General features: G+C 41.2%; 1 protein-coding gene and 1 long non-coding RNA gene across 5 annotated transcripts; one reads left to right on the top strand and one right to left on the bottom strand.

Moving 5' to 3' along the window:
- Positions 1–4,249: 4,249 nt before the first annotated feature.
- LOC120835095 (uncharacterized) lies at positions 4,250–5,417 on the bottom strand. The gene is made up of 2 exons (XR_005714538.2): positions 5,132–5,417; positions 4,250–4,489 (listed from the first exon to the last, which is right to left on the bottom strand). It is a non-coding gene; the product is annotated as an uncharacterized LOC120835095 (long non-coding RNA).
- A 1,512-nt stretch (positions 5,418–6,929) lies between these two features.
- On the top strand, positions 6,930–12,488 carry uba3 (ubiquitin-like modifier activating enzyme 3). Of its 4 annotated transcripts, none has more exons than XM_040203660.2 (18): positions 7,075–7,188; positions 7,310–7,345; positions 8,031–8,151; positions 8,238–8,318; positions 8,413–8,495; positions 8,609–8,689; positions 8,911–8,954; positions 9,277–9,341; positions 9,673–9,828; positions 9,936–10,038; positions 10,164–10,277; positions 10,909–10,962; positions 11,089–11,125; positions 11,222–11,303; positions 11,393–11,493; positions 11,626–11,689; positions 11,801–11,855; positions 11,949–12,488. In XM_040203660.2, the coding sequence occupies exons 1-18, from the start codon at positions 7,169–7,171 to the stop codon at positions 12,035–12,037; spliced, it is 1,386 nt and encodes a 461-aa protein (XP_040059594.1). In that variant the 5' UTR covers positions 7,075–7,168; the 3' UTR covers positions 12,038–12,488. The 4 variants fall into 4 exon arrangements, with proteins under 4 accessions (XP_040059595.1, XP_040059594.1, XP_077948476.1 ...); XM_078092350.1 differs by having other exon boundaries at positions 7,107–7,188; positions 7,310–7,670; XM_040203661.2 differs by lacking the exon at positions 7,310–7,345 and having other exon boundaries at positions 6,930–7,188.
- The last annotated feature ends 132 nt before the right edge of the window (positions 12,489–12,620 follow it).

Genomic DNA, 12,620 nt, shown 5'->3' with positions numbered 1-12,620 from the left:
ATGTGAACATAACGTTTTTTGCTGTTGACAGCCTTCTCATATACAAATTCATTATTCTTCAGAGGGTTAATACCTACACTGAATTAAATTGATCTGCTGAAAATGTAGCTTGATGCCAGGCATTTGTCCCCTGCTGTGTCCATCAATTAATTCATATTTACACAACCACAACTGCAGGAAGACAATGTGTAAAATACAAATAGATAAAAAAACTTCAGTGGGCTGTTTACAATGTGCTTGCTGGGACTTTAATGTATTAAGTAGAAATAAGTCGTCAGATTCTTCCTTCACCTTTACACAGTATAAAAGAATAAGAGGGATCTTTTAGCACATTTGGAGTATGATACAGTACTTGTTTAAGAATCAACACATGAGATGTGCATCAAGTATGTCAATTGCAAACTTCATCCAAAAAATTAAGCCATGCAGCTGAAGGACATGCATGACATGCATGTAGATGTCCCGCCCAGAAGAAGAGGAATTGACGGCACAGCAGCGAGACCTTCATGCCCAAATGAGACCAAAGCCTAAATTTTCTTTTTTCAGAAAAGCAAAAGCTCTTGTTTTGCTGTAAAGTTCATACATTCTTAATTACTGACTTGATTTTTGTTGCAAGACATTTGCTCTGTGTTTGCATAATAAAGACACAAATATACCTTCATACAGAACCCTTCACTACTTCTACAGGGGTTTATGAACTTAATGGATCTGCTTAATCTCATTTCCTTTTTCATTATTAATCTGTTCCTCGACAGCTGTTATCCAGAGGGGAAATCTGTTTCAAATTAATTATTTGATGTTGGCCACGCTGTTCATACTGCTAGCTGGACAGATAAAACCTCTCCAACGTGCCTCGTGCAGGAATTTCGCAACCAACTTCAAAAAAGAAGAATTAAAAATGAGAAAAATTCACAAAAATAAGAACTTTTGTGCTAAACATGGACTACCTGGCACATGATGCACACACAGCACTGACTAAAACTACAGCTGCGTACAAGCTGTTTCGGTAAAGCGGTAAATCCCCGTTAGATGAGGTGTAATGAGGGAGTGCTGGGCTCTGATCCCTTCCCGCCCCGGGCTTAATATGGTAATACCTGCCCCCACTACACCCCGGCCGTGGGCCGAGAACACGACCAGGATTTACTCTCTTTATTACGGAACATTACATTTCAATGGATATTTGGGTGGGTGAGTAGTACAAGCAGGTGAGTGTCAGGACCGGCAATCACTCGGGGTGATGCTGGGTGACAGTGACGTACGATGGAGAATAGAGGGGGTGCAGGTAGAGAGAGAAAGAGAGAGAGTAATCATTTGCTTGGTGATGATGAGGTGCCAGCTGGCCAGAGTTGAGAAAAGAAATGTGTGCAATATGCAGTGTGATCACTTCCATTGTGTCTAATTACTTTACCTTCACTGAAGTAGTTGCTCGGATCCAGGAACACGTCACGATGAAATGGGGATACCCAAAATGTTGACAATGAGTTATCAACGGCTAACAAATACTGAAAACATAAGTGTGTTCGATGAGAGCGGTGACAGTAAAACCTAAACTGTGAGTTAAGTGACTAAAATGCTCCATTGAGATAAATATTGATTACAGAAGCTTTTGCTGCATGTTTGTGAGTTTTACTGAATGATTACCAAAACTGCAAAAAAAATGATATCCACGTTGTAATAAAGCAAAGAACATTTAAAAGGCATCAGTCTTTTCATTTGAGGGATAAGAGGAATTCAAACTAGCTCAAGTTAGTCCACCACGGAAGTGTTAACAAGCAGTCACATCATATGATCATTATGGCTGTTTAATGGGGCGATACATTTGTAAGTGTATTCATAGAAACAATTATGACTCTACAGTGCAGGCTGCAGATGTACAGCAACCATAAAGATAAGAGGAAAACCCAATGAAAAATCTAATGTTTGATTAATGTGTGCAACGTCAACATGAGAAATGTTCTGCTAAAGTACTCCGCTGTTGTCAGTATGGTTGACCACTTTGTATGAATCATAGTGAAAAGTAAATAAAGAATGTTACTCTTTTCATTATGTGATTCAGTCGTGCTTTAAACACCCTCATGGCTGCATATAAAAATGAGTTATGGTTCAGCAGGAGAGACAACAGCATTACGAGGCAGCTATTTGAATAAACTATAATGCAACGCAATGGATTTTTTGTGACAGGGAAGCGTGCCTTCTCTTTGAGGTTTACAATGCAAATCTGACAAGCAGCTTGACTCTAAGGGCTGCTAGGCGCACTGCTGTTTATTTCTGGATTGAGGAAAGATTTCAGGATTCTTTATCTCCTGTGACTGTTTCATACAAATATCCCTTGTAAACATGTGAGTCCACTGACAGAGGAGATAAGTTAGTAGTATTTGTCGTCCTCTCGTTGGTTCAGAGGCCCAGTCATCCAGGCCTGCAGCCTCTCTGCTCATTCTCAATGGTGAGGAAGGATGTGCCCCACTTCCTAAAGCTCCACCCCGCGCCATGCTCTGCAGAGCAAAGAGGAGAACACAGGGCTGAGACGCTCTTTATGGGATAAACCTGAGGGTAGGACCAGCATGGACAGTCTCTATCAGAAATCATGGCTGTTTATAAGGTTGGTTGTGCCTTAACCCGAGTGACTTCAGGTTTGGTTGGTTTGATTTGCATTCGGTGCACTCGATGAAGCGAAACCAGCACAAATAAAACTAAATTCCCCGAATCAAAGTTCCTCCATCAATCCAATGATTAAAGAGTCATTGCTCTGCTGTATCACCTCAAAACGTACAGGATCAATGGGAGGTTTTGAGATTTTGATGGAAAAGGAAAATCTCATTCCCCGCGCCGCAGCCTCTGTCAAGAGCACGGATGAGAAATGGACCCTTGGGTTATGGCTCCACTCATTTCTACCCTGAGGTGACATTTGAGTGGTACTTGATGTGAGCATGGGGGTATTTGGGCTGACAGAGTGCTGCTGGCCTAGTGTACTTTTACTTTGTGCTTGTGCTAAATGCTAAAACACATTTTAGGAAAAAAAGGGAGCTTGCTGTTTGATATTTGCCATCTCTGTCGCGCTGCCTTGATGCAAAAATGTAACCTTGAGGAGGATGTTGTCTGCCACTTCATATCTAGGTGTGTTTTGGGTGGCTGCTGACAAACTGGATGTTGTCTTCACAATAAACAATGTCTCTTTTTAGAAAGGAGGGGACAATAGTGATAGAGGAACAGTAGGAATGGTCGAGCAGGAAGCATGCCGAGGAGGACAGGAAATAGGAAGCGCAAGCAGGAATAAACGTTGTTGAAATAGCCGCGGGGAAATTTCCGTTCACTGTCTTCAGGTTCCCCTGCGAGTCATTCCTCTGCTGTCCTTGAACGACACAGAGAGAGAGCCTCTCCCAAAGTCGGCCGATCTGATAGGCGGAGCATATCAAGGTCGATATTAACACTACAGTGATACAAGCCAGCAGAATGGAGACGTGGGGTCGTCCAATTATTGGTCTTGTGACATTTGAGCGGCTCGAGCAGTATGTGGACATAAGTCTGAGAGACAAAAGCATGAGAAAACAACACTGCTATCAGTCCGCTGTAGAGAATGGGACTGGACCGACAAACTGGTGGATATTCAAAAAAAGGTGCAGCTTTCAAGAATTGGGTTGAAACGTAAAGAAAGTAAAAAATGCATGCTATTTCTTGCCAGGAATTTGATCAGACATATGATCATGACATATCTGCACTCTAAACACAAAGGTGCTTCCGGCAGGTGGTTAGCTTAGCTTAGCGTGACAAAACTTACCTGTATTTTCCTGCCTTGTCTCTGTCTCACCAAACGTTATTTCTTTAGTTTACCCTATTTATTTGCCAGGGTTTATTTTAGGTTGTTGGAACTAATATCAATGCACATATAAAATGAAGATACATCAAAGTGCTTTTTTCATATTTTCAAATGTCCTTCTCCGTGAAACAATATTCACTAAGCAATGGACATGTTTTTATGTGAAATATAACCGCAGTGTTTGGGTCAAACTGTAACCTTTAATACACACTATTCAATGCAGAGGCTGCATTAGATGAACACACTGAGTTACACCATCTTCTGTGTGTGGGGAGTAACCAGGTGATGGACACATTCTTTTCAGGAATCAGGAACATTTATTGCCAAAATATGTTATATATATATATTACGAGGAACATGAGAATAATTTGACATGGCGGTTGATGCATAACATCAGACAGTAAGATAATAGACAACAAGACAGATGAGACAACATAGTGCAAGTAAATGTTTAATTTACAAATTTACAATAACAGATTCTAGAATAGACAATTTAAAAGTAAAAGATATGGATTTTGTGCAGGGAGAAGAGCCGAGGGGAAAGAATGCAGCCTTGATTATTAATGTCTAAATCATCTTCAACCATTGAAGGCAAAAAATAAAAGAAGGGCAAGTTCTCCACCCCTTTGGCAAGTGTCGGGCACAAATCGTCAGTGGGGCTCTGCCACACCCCTCCTGCAAAGAAGATGGATTTGTGTTGTAGTGATGTTGCAACAACCCTCCGTAAGATCTGGTCCGGCCTCTTCACTTAAGCGGCATGTGACATTTGCGGTTATAATAAACTTGGAATAAACACATTTTACAATGAATTTAAACCACTCAGCTTTGTGGTCTCTTAGTCAAACGAAAGGGATCGAGACAAACCAAAACCCACAGCCCCAAACCATGAAGCACATGGTTGCATTTCTGCATGAGACTTATTTATCGCTCTTCTTGGCAATAGGGAAACAAATACAGTCCAGGCAATTTCCTTTAAAGGTAGGCACATCCATCACATCTTAAATAATTTAATAAATACCCCACATGCTATAGGTCCTGCGTTAATAGAAAAAAAGTGAACAGAGTGAAATTTCTTCCCCCTGCAGGTTCAGACAGATGTGGGAAGCCTTTAGGTGCAAACCGTGACAAAACATAATGTAATAACATATAAGGATAAGAGACGAGGATGTGCTCAAACACACATACATTGGTGTCATATAGCAATGCAACACTGTTTAGTTGAGTGTATATGGAGTCTAATTGAATTTTGAGCAGTGGCTATAAATCACTGCAGCCCTAATCAAAGCACTACAACAGAGAAAGTCATCAATCACTTACTTCTGCACAACGCAACATCGGCCGGTAGCGTCTCCTTGTCTTCTGGCCGGGAAGCTCCGCTCTGCGCCTAACACGCCGCACATTGCTGACACATTATCATTAGCACAATCAACACCACTTTGGACGTCCTGACAGAGAGCCGTCAGATGGCAAATGGATATAGAGATATATGAGGCTGTTAATCTGACAAACTCTGATGACCATGTCGATGCATGCCAAACGAAAAAAGGTTTTCTCAGAGGATGGAAGGCTGGATGAGCAACAACAACAGCTCCTTTGAGGTTCTGCGTCTGAGCGAGGTGTCACACTGCAATGAAGCATTTCAAGTAATGGTTTATTTACCTCTGGACTCGTCAATCTCTGCGTGGACAAGCAAACTGTAGTTGGCTATGACGGATGGCAGAAAGCTGGGTCACCTCAAAGGCACGGCGGTGACATTCAGAGTGCCTGCTTGAGGTGGCGGAATGACAGATGGCATTTCAATGGAATCTGTAAAAATGTGTCAGCAATGGGGGATATTGTGACTTCTACCCTCATTCTGCCCTACTTTCGATTCAACACTTGATGGTTTAAAGACCTTTGAAATAATGCTTCAGGCAAAACCAATAAAGGAGAAATAGTTTGAAACTGAAATTTTCTGGGCACAATCAGACCTGCCGAAGTGCCCTTGAGTAATACTCCCAGAGCGATCCTCTTCATTTGATATATAACTGATATATTTTAGTGTCTTGATGAAATTTCATTTAATTTCCCTTTTGTTTAAAAAAAGAGCATATGTTAAAATGAAAGAGGACAAGACAGACGGAAGAAATAGAAAGTGAGAGAGAGGATGGCTGAGATGCCAGGCAGTCAGCTATGAAGGACATGGCCGCAGCAGTTATTTTTAGTTATCAGTTTTCGGAGCCTCTCAATCGGAACATCTCATTAAAAACCTGAAAAAAACCTTGATAATCCATCGAACCAGAAAGACTGTGGAAAGTAAAGCTTTATACTACCAGCCTGCTCCTACACAGAGGAAAACCCCCACACAGGATCCATAGCATTCCCAAATAATTTCAGAGCACCACTATGCAACCAGTGCATACATTCGGGTGACATTCGGTGACCTCTGCAAAAAGGTATCTCATTTATTTCCCATGATATCAGAGGAGTCGCAGACAGATGGAGGAATTAAGTTCATGTGCCCACATGGATGTCTCTTAAAATGCAAAGAAGCCTGTCCAAGGTGTATTAATCATTATATAATGAGAGATTGAAAACACCAAGATTCATTAGACCAATGTGGACACCGTAAATCAGATACGTGAGGGGGATGCACTCACTGGTCATTAAACCTAATAATAGGATCGAAATTTCATGTCTTATTGATGCTGTGCCTCATGCAGGCTTTCACAATAAATAAATCCAAAGCAATAAATCTGTGATAAAGTTTGTTACAAGTAACAGATATCGTCAACAACACACAAGAAGTCCCATTAATTAAATGAAATATTAAATGCATGATCGAGATACAGTTTGATCGTAAACAGGTTTTTATAGATAATCACTTAAGTTATAGGACCATATAGAGCAAAGCAATAACCAAGTAATTACTAATCGAGTCAATTTTTTAACTGGCTTTGATATAATTAAACTCACTTCTCTGATGTCTTACATTCCTACAAACATTACTATTTTTTATTGAAACTACAATCATGAAATTAATATTTGTGACAGAAGTACAGCGTAATACCTTGCAGTGCAGTAAAATAAAAGGTAAATGCTGCCACCTGTTGGATCGGTCTCTGCAGTGGACTGTTAACAATGCTGCCTTCAAAACTATCGGAAGTATCGCAATTCAGCTAGAACTACACAGCTAACGCCACATTTAAGTACATGCCTTTTATTTTCTCCACTGCCTAGCTACAAGTAGCAATTTCTCTGTGGGGATTAAATAATCTATATCAGCTCTTGGGACAATGTTGATATGATTGTACCTGAGGAGTTGCATTTACTACTGTTGACGTGTGGGCATTGAATGCACTGAAGTGGCCAAACATGGCGGACGCGGATGAGCCGTAAGTAGCTGCAGAAGAAACCAGCGAGAAACAGTCATTAACTGCCCGAAAGATGCTTTCAAATCTCTTTAACCTACGAAAGCACAGCATGAATGAACCTTCTGTTCTTCTCTCTTTTTAGGGAGAAGAAAAGGAGAGTAGTGGAGCTGACTGAGAAGTTAGTGATGAATTGGTAGAACTGGCGGCAGGTTTGAGGTTGCGAGGCAGGAGGAAGGTTAACGTTAGCTGTATGAAGAAGCTAATCTGATATAACTTACGTTATAAACAGTACAGTGACTCCGGGATAGGCTTGAAAAATACAGATCAGTGTGTCGTGAGTAGCTAACGCGTCTATACAGTAAAACATCGATGGTATCTTACACCTCTATGCAAAGTTAGAGGTTTTGACTCTGTTGACATGTTAGCTATTCACTTAGCCTAGCTGCCAGGAACTGTCCAGTCAAGGGGTTTAACGCGCTTGATTACCCGCAAAAGGCCAGAGGGTGAGAAACGCCCACATGTCAGACATATGCTATATGATTTATATGTTTTTCACGGAGCTGTTCAATAACACAATGTTCCCGACTTTAGAGCAGACACTACTAATGACTGACCTCAAAACACGAGTGCACGTTAACTAATTACTCCATGACCCGTTAATGTCGCCCTCACTATGTGACAGATAATCACAGTATTGTGTTTACATTTTGACTGATGATGTTCTTTTTTTAGCATGAGCCCAGTCAAAGAAGCTAGACGCGGTTTGTGTATTAGTATATCAAACAAAGCAACGTTATTCATGCTGTGAGCCATCAAATACTACAGATGTCACGTCCTGAATGTACTTGTGTTTTTGTCTGCAGGATGGTGGTCGATGGAGGCAGTGGACGTACCTGTGAGTGGGAGGGTCGGTGGAACCATGTCAAAAAGTTTCTGGAAAGGTCAGGACCCTTCACGCATCCTGACTTTGAACCCAGCACCGAGGTAACAATCATGCAAGATTTGTATTTGTCAACTGTGCCGACTTGCATTGCTTTAATACATGATGTCTTCGTCGCTTGTCACCGCAGTCATTGCAGTTTATGCTGGAAACCTGCAAAATCCTGGTCATTGGTGCTGGTGGTTTGGGATGTGAGCTGCTGAAAAACCTGGTAGGGTCACTATGGTATTTTAGAGATATTTGAAGGTGCAAGTTATGCTTTAATGAATGGCCAACACTTTGTTTCCGTTCATCTTGTGGCTCAGGCTTTATCGGGATTTCGCAACATTCATGTTGTTGACATGGACACCGTCGATGTGTCAAACCTGAATCGACAGTTTCTCTTCAGGTCAGAACAATTATGTGAAGGTTAAATGTAAATGATGTACCCGTATTATTCGATTAATGTTATGGCTGAAGCAATACTAATTTTCCGTTCTGCGTGGGTGTGATGTCGCACAGACCAGACGACGTAGGTCGACCCAAGGCGGACGTCGCAGCGGATTTCGTCAACAACCGCATACCTGGATGCTGTGTAGTCCCGTATCCTTTCGATCGAACAGCTATGGCAAGATTTTTGATGCTTGATATAACAAACAAACCACAATCCACGTGATTATATAGTGTAACATGTTGCACGCAGCTCAACCCATGTCAGAAAATCACCATTTAAGAATATCAAATGGACATTTCCTTAGTTGTTGAGTTGTGAAAGCCAGCGGACATTCTGTTCAAACTAAACTTCTCCTTAACACTTTGTGCAGACATTTTAAGAAAATTCAAGACATAGATGAAACATTCTATAGACGTAAGGAACACTAACACCTTTCCGTTTTCCAAATGTGGGGTTGGAGACTTTTTTTGTCACTTTATAATTCAGTTTAATGCATTAGTGCATGCCAAAATTTTTACTTGCAAATTGCTTGTCATTTTGGAGAATTCTTTGCCTTTACCAATTACTGCTTCACAGCACTCCTTACCGCTGATTACATCTCAAATAAGAACTGATGTGATTATTTTACATGATACAATATTACTAACTATGCATTTAGTTTTTGCATCATAAGATTGCTGCTTTGACTTTGCTTTAATCAAGTAGATTCAAATGAATGTTTCTGTCTTTCATCTAGAATTTCATATCATCGTCTGTGGACTGGACTCTATAGTTGCCAGAAGGTGGATGAATGGAATGCTGGTAAGTTTTTTTCCCATCATTGCAATCTCGCAATGTCACAGTACTTTTGTCTCATGACTTTGGCCAATAGTTTTGTTCCACTAAAGTGTTCTATGCAGAAATCACCTTCATTTAAAAAGGATAAAGCTGCACTATTCCCCACTGCTCTGTATATTGTGCACACACACACGCAAATGCGCGCACGCATGAGCACACTCACACTAGTGGTCAGAGATTGCACGCCGGAAAATGTGTCTGTGTCCCTCAGTTCGCATCTACCTACCTCCTCCCAAAAGCTGGAAACCTAGGGGAAAGTCTGCAGCCTGCATTGACCCCGTGTCTTCCTCTGCAGCTGTCTTTGCTGGTGTATGAGGATGGTGTCCTGGACCCACGTTCCATCGTTCCTTTAATTGACGGTGGGACGGAAGGCTTTAAAGGCAACGCCCGAGTCATCCTCCCTGGCATGACCGCCTGCATCGATTGCACCCTAGAGCTTTACCCTCCTCAGGTGAGATTTCTTCAACGTGGAATACTGTTTACTAAAACAATATGTGTTACAGAATTTTTTCCCGGTCAGTTTGTTACTAAAGGTAAACCGCTTTTTTTTTTTTGTAGATTAACTTCCCCATGTGTACAATAGCCTCGATGCCTCGTTTGCCAGAACATTGCGTCGAGTATGTCCGGATGCTGCTCTGGCCTAAAGAGATGCCCTTTGGAGGTACGAATCACACTGCGATTATCGTTTACGTTTGAAAGTGTTTGAAATGCTTAGAAGGAGCACTAAGACTGCTGACTTTAAAGACATTTCAAAACTTCTCTCTTGTGTGTGTGTGTGTGGATTAGATGGTGTCGTCCTGGATGGGGATGACCCAGAGCACATACAGTGGGTGTACCAAAGATCCCTGGAGAGGGCAGCGGATTTCAACATAACGGGAGTCACATACAGACTAACCCAGGGTGAGCACATCTAACCGAGCACTGCTGGTGTACTTGGAACTCCCGCTGAAAGACGAGTCCAAGTACGCAAGACAGCAAAGATTGTTGTCTAAATCAGTGGTCCCCAACCACCGGTCCGTGGGCCGTTTGGTACCGGGCCGCACCACAGAAAGCTTATATATATTTTTTTTCTGAAAAATGTTTTATTTTGAAAATTGACCGGATTTTCTCCCAATTATGTGCGCTCGTCCCTCTGACATATTCCCCACGGGTCACCAGGCGTTTTTCTTGTCCTTTTACCGTGCACGGCAGTTTCGCCGACCAGCGAACACAGAGCGCGCGACTACTTTTCCCCCCCCCCCCCCCCCCCCCGTCAGACCTTCTCGACCGGTCCGCGAAATATTGTCTGACATGAAAACGGTCCGTGATGTAAAAAAGGTTGGGGACTACTCCTCTAAATGATTCAGTAAATTTAATTCCTTGTACCCGTGTCTCTTGAGTACCGTTTGTTATGGTGCAAGAAGAATTTAAAAACAACGCTAGATTTTTGCGCTGCCCAGCAGATGCATATGCTTTTATATCATTGATTGTCCATCTTTAGAAGTACACAAAATGTATACAGTATTTTCTGTATTCTATTTCAATGTTGCAGGTGTTGTGAAGAGGATCATTCCCGCTGTAGCGTCTACAAATGCTGTCATAGCCGGTAAGTAGCTTGAATTGTGCAAGTGTGTCCGAGAGCTGTGGACCGTATGCACTGCCATTTTATAGTCAATCATTTATAGTTATAATATATATACACTGTTTTTTCCCCCTTGTTTCTTTTCCCCAGCTGCTTGTGCAACTGAGGTTTTCAAAATAGCCTCAAGGTAAGTTTTCATGTTGTGCTTGGCAGCCAAGTCAAGATCTGTAGGCACCATGTGTGCCTGTCATTATTTCCCTTAGTATTCCTTTGTCTTCTGCAGTGCCTATATACCGCTCAACAACTACATGGTCTTTAACGATGTTGATGGTCTGTACACCTACACCTTCGAAGCAGAACGGAAGGTTTGCCCTTTGGATTTCATCTGTATATTTGCCACGGTGAAACATTTGCTTGCTTGTAAAACCCATATTATTGTTCTCTTCTGATGCAGGAAAACTGTTCAGCCTGCAGCCAAGTACCTCTGAACTTGCACTTTTCTCCATCTTCCAAACTCCAGGAGATGTTGGACCACCTGACAGAGAGCGCTTCCCTGTAGGTCTAGTTGCCATATTAGGATTTATTACGGCGCTGTACCACCCTACTTAACTTCTGCCTGCTGGAAGATTTTTAGTTGTTTCTTAACAATTGCGGTCAACAACCAAATATATTGTATTTTTATTTCAGACAAATGAAATCACCTGCTATAACCGCAACAGTGGAAGGAAAGAACAAAACATTATATTTACAGGTAAAGGACTAATGGTTTCACTGTCTGTGTGTGTTTCTGTTATAGTTTTATATAATGAGGCAATCATTCACTTTTGGTTTGAGCTTACATTGAGTTGGTATTTTGTCTCAGTCTGTAGCTTCAATTGAACAGAGGACCCGTCCAAATCTGTCCAAAACCCTAAAGGGTGAGGTGCTTTATTTACTGAATGTGTTTCCTAGCAATGACTTTGAATATGATGTCTCACTGCTGTTCTGGACATGTTGTTGTTTTCTTTCAGACCTGGGGCTGACTGATGGACAGGAGTTGGCTGTAGCTGATGCCACCTCACCCCAAACCATGTTATTCAGACTCCGCTTTACCTCGTAGGATGAACTCAAGCACCCGCACAGCCAGTTGATGTCATTCTTTTTTCTTAGCCAACTATGAATGCAGCATATTTAAAATGGCCTAAAAACTGGAACAGTTTACAGTGTTTTAAGTCACAGTGTAAATGAGTATACATAATTTCATTGTTTTAATGTAATTATTGACTAATGTTTTGCACTGAAAAGCCAAAATCATAATTCATACCTTTGTATTTTCTTTTGGTGATACAGTACCTGCAAATGTTAAGGATTTCTGCAATAATGTGTTATCTGCACTATAACATAATGTGTGCTATATGCAAGCAAAGAGACAAAAATGGTTACTTTGGTAATTATTGTGTACATGTTCTGTTTTTGAATATTTATTTATCCCAAAAGTTTTTTTAGGTGCATAACCACTGCAGTGGTAGTGGACAGATAATAATAATAATAATAAAAATGCTTTTCCTAAAGGTTTTTTGTATTTGGTTTTTGTACTTGCATGAATTTGTGGGAATAAAAGTGCAATGAGTCTAGATTAACGTGTACAATTCAGGCTTCAAATAAGGTCAATTTAGCTTCTGATGCCGTTTGATTCCATCAAT

This window comes from Gasterosteus aculeatus, chromosome 17 (genome assembly GCF_964276395.1).
Source record: "Gasterosteus aculeatus chromosome 17, fGasAcu3.hap1.1, whole genome shotgun sequence".
Lineage (NCBI taxonomy): Eukaryota > Metazoa > Chordata > Actinopteri > Perciformes > Gasterosteidae > Gasterosteus > Gasterosteus aculeatus.
Note: the sequence above shows the minus strand (reverse complement) of the source record. Positions and strands in the feature narration are given on the sequence as shown.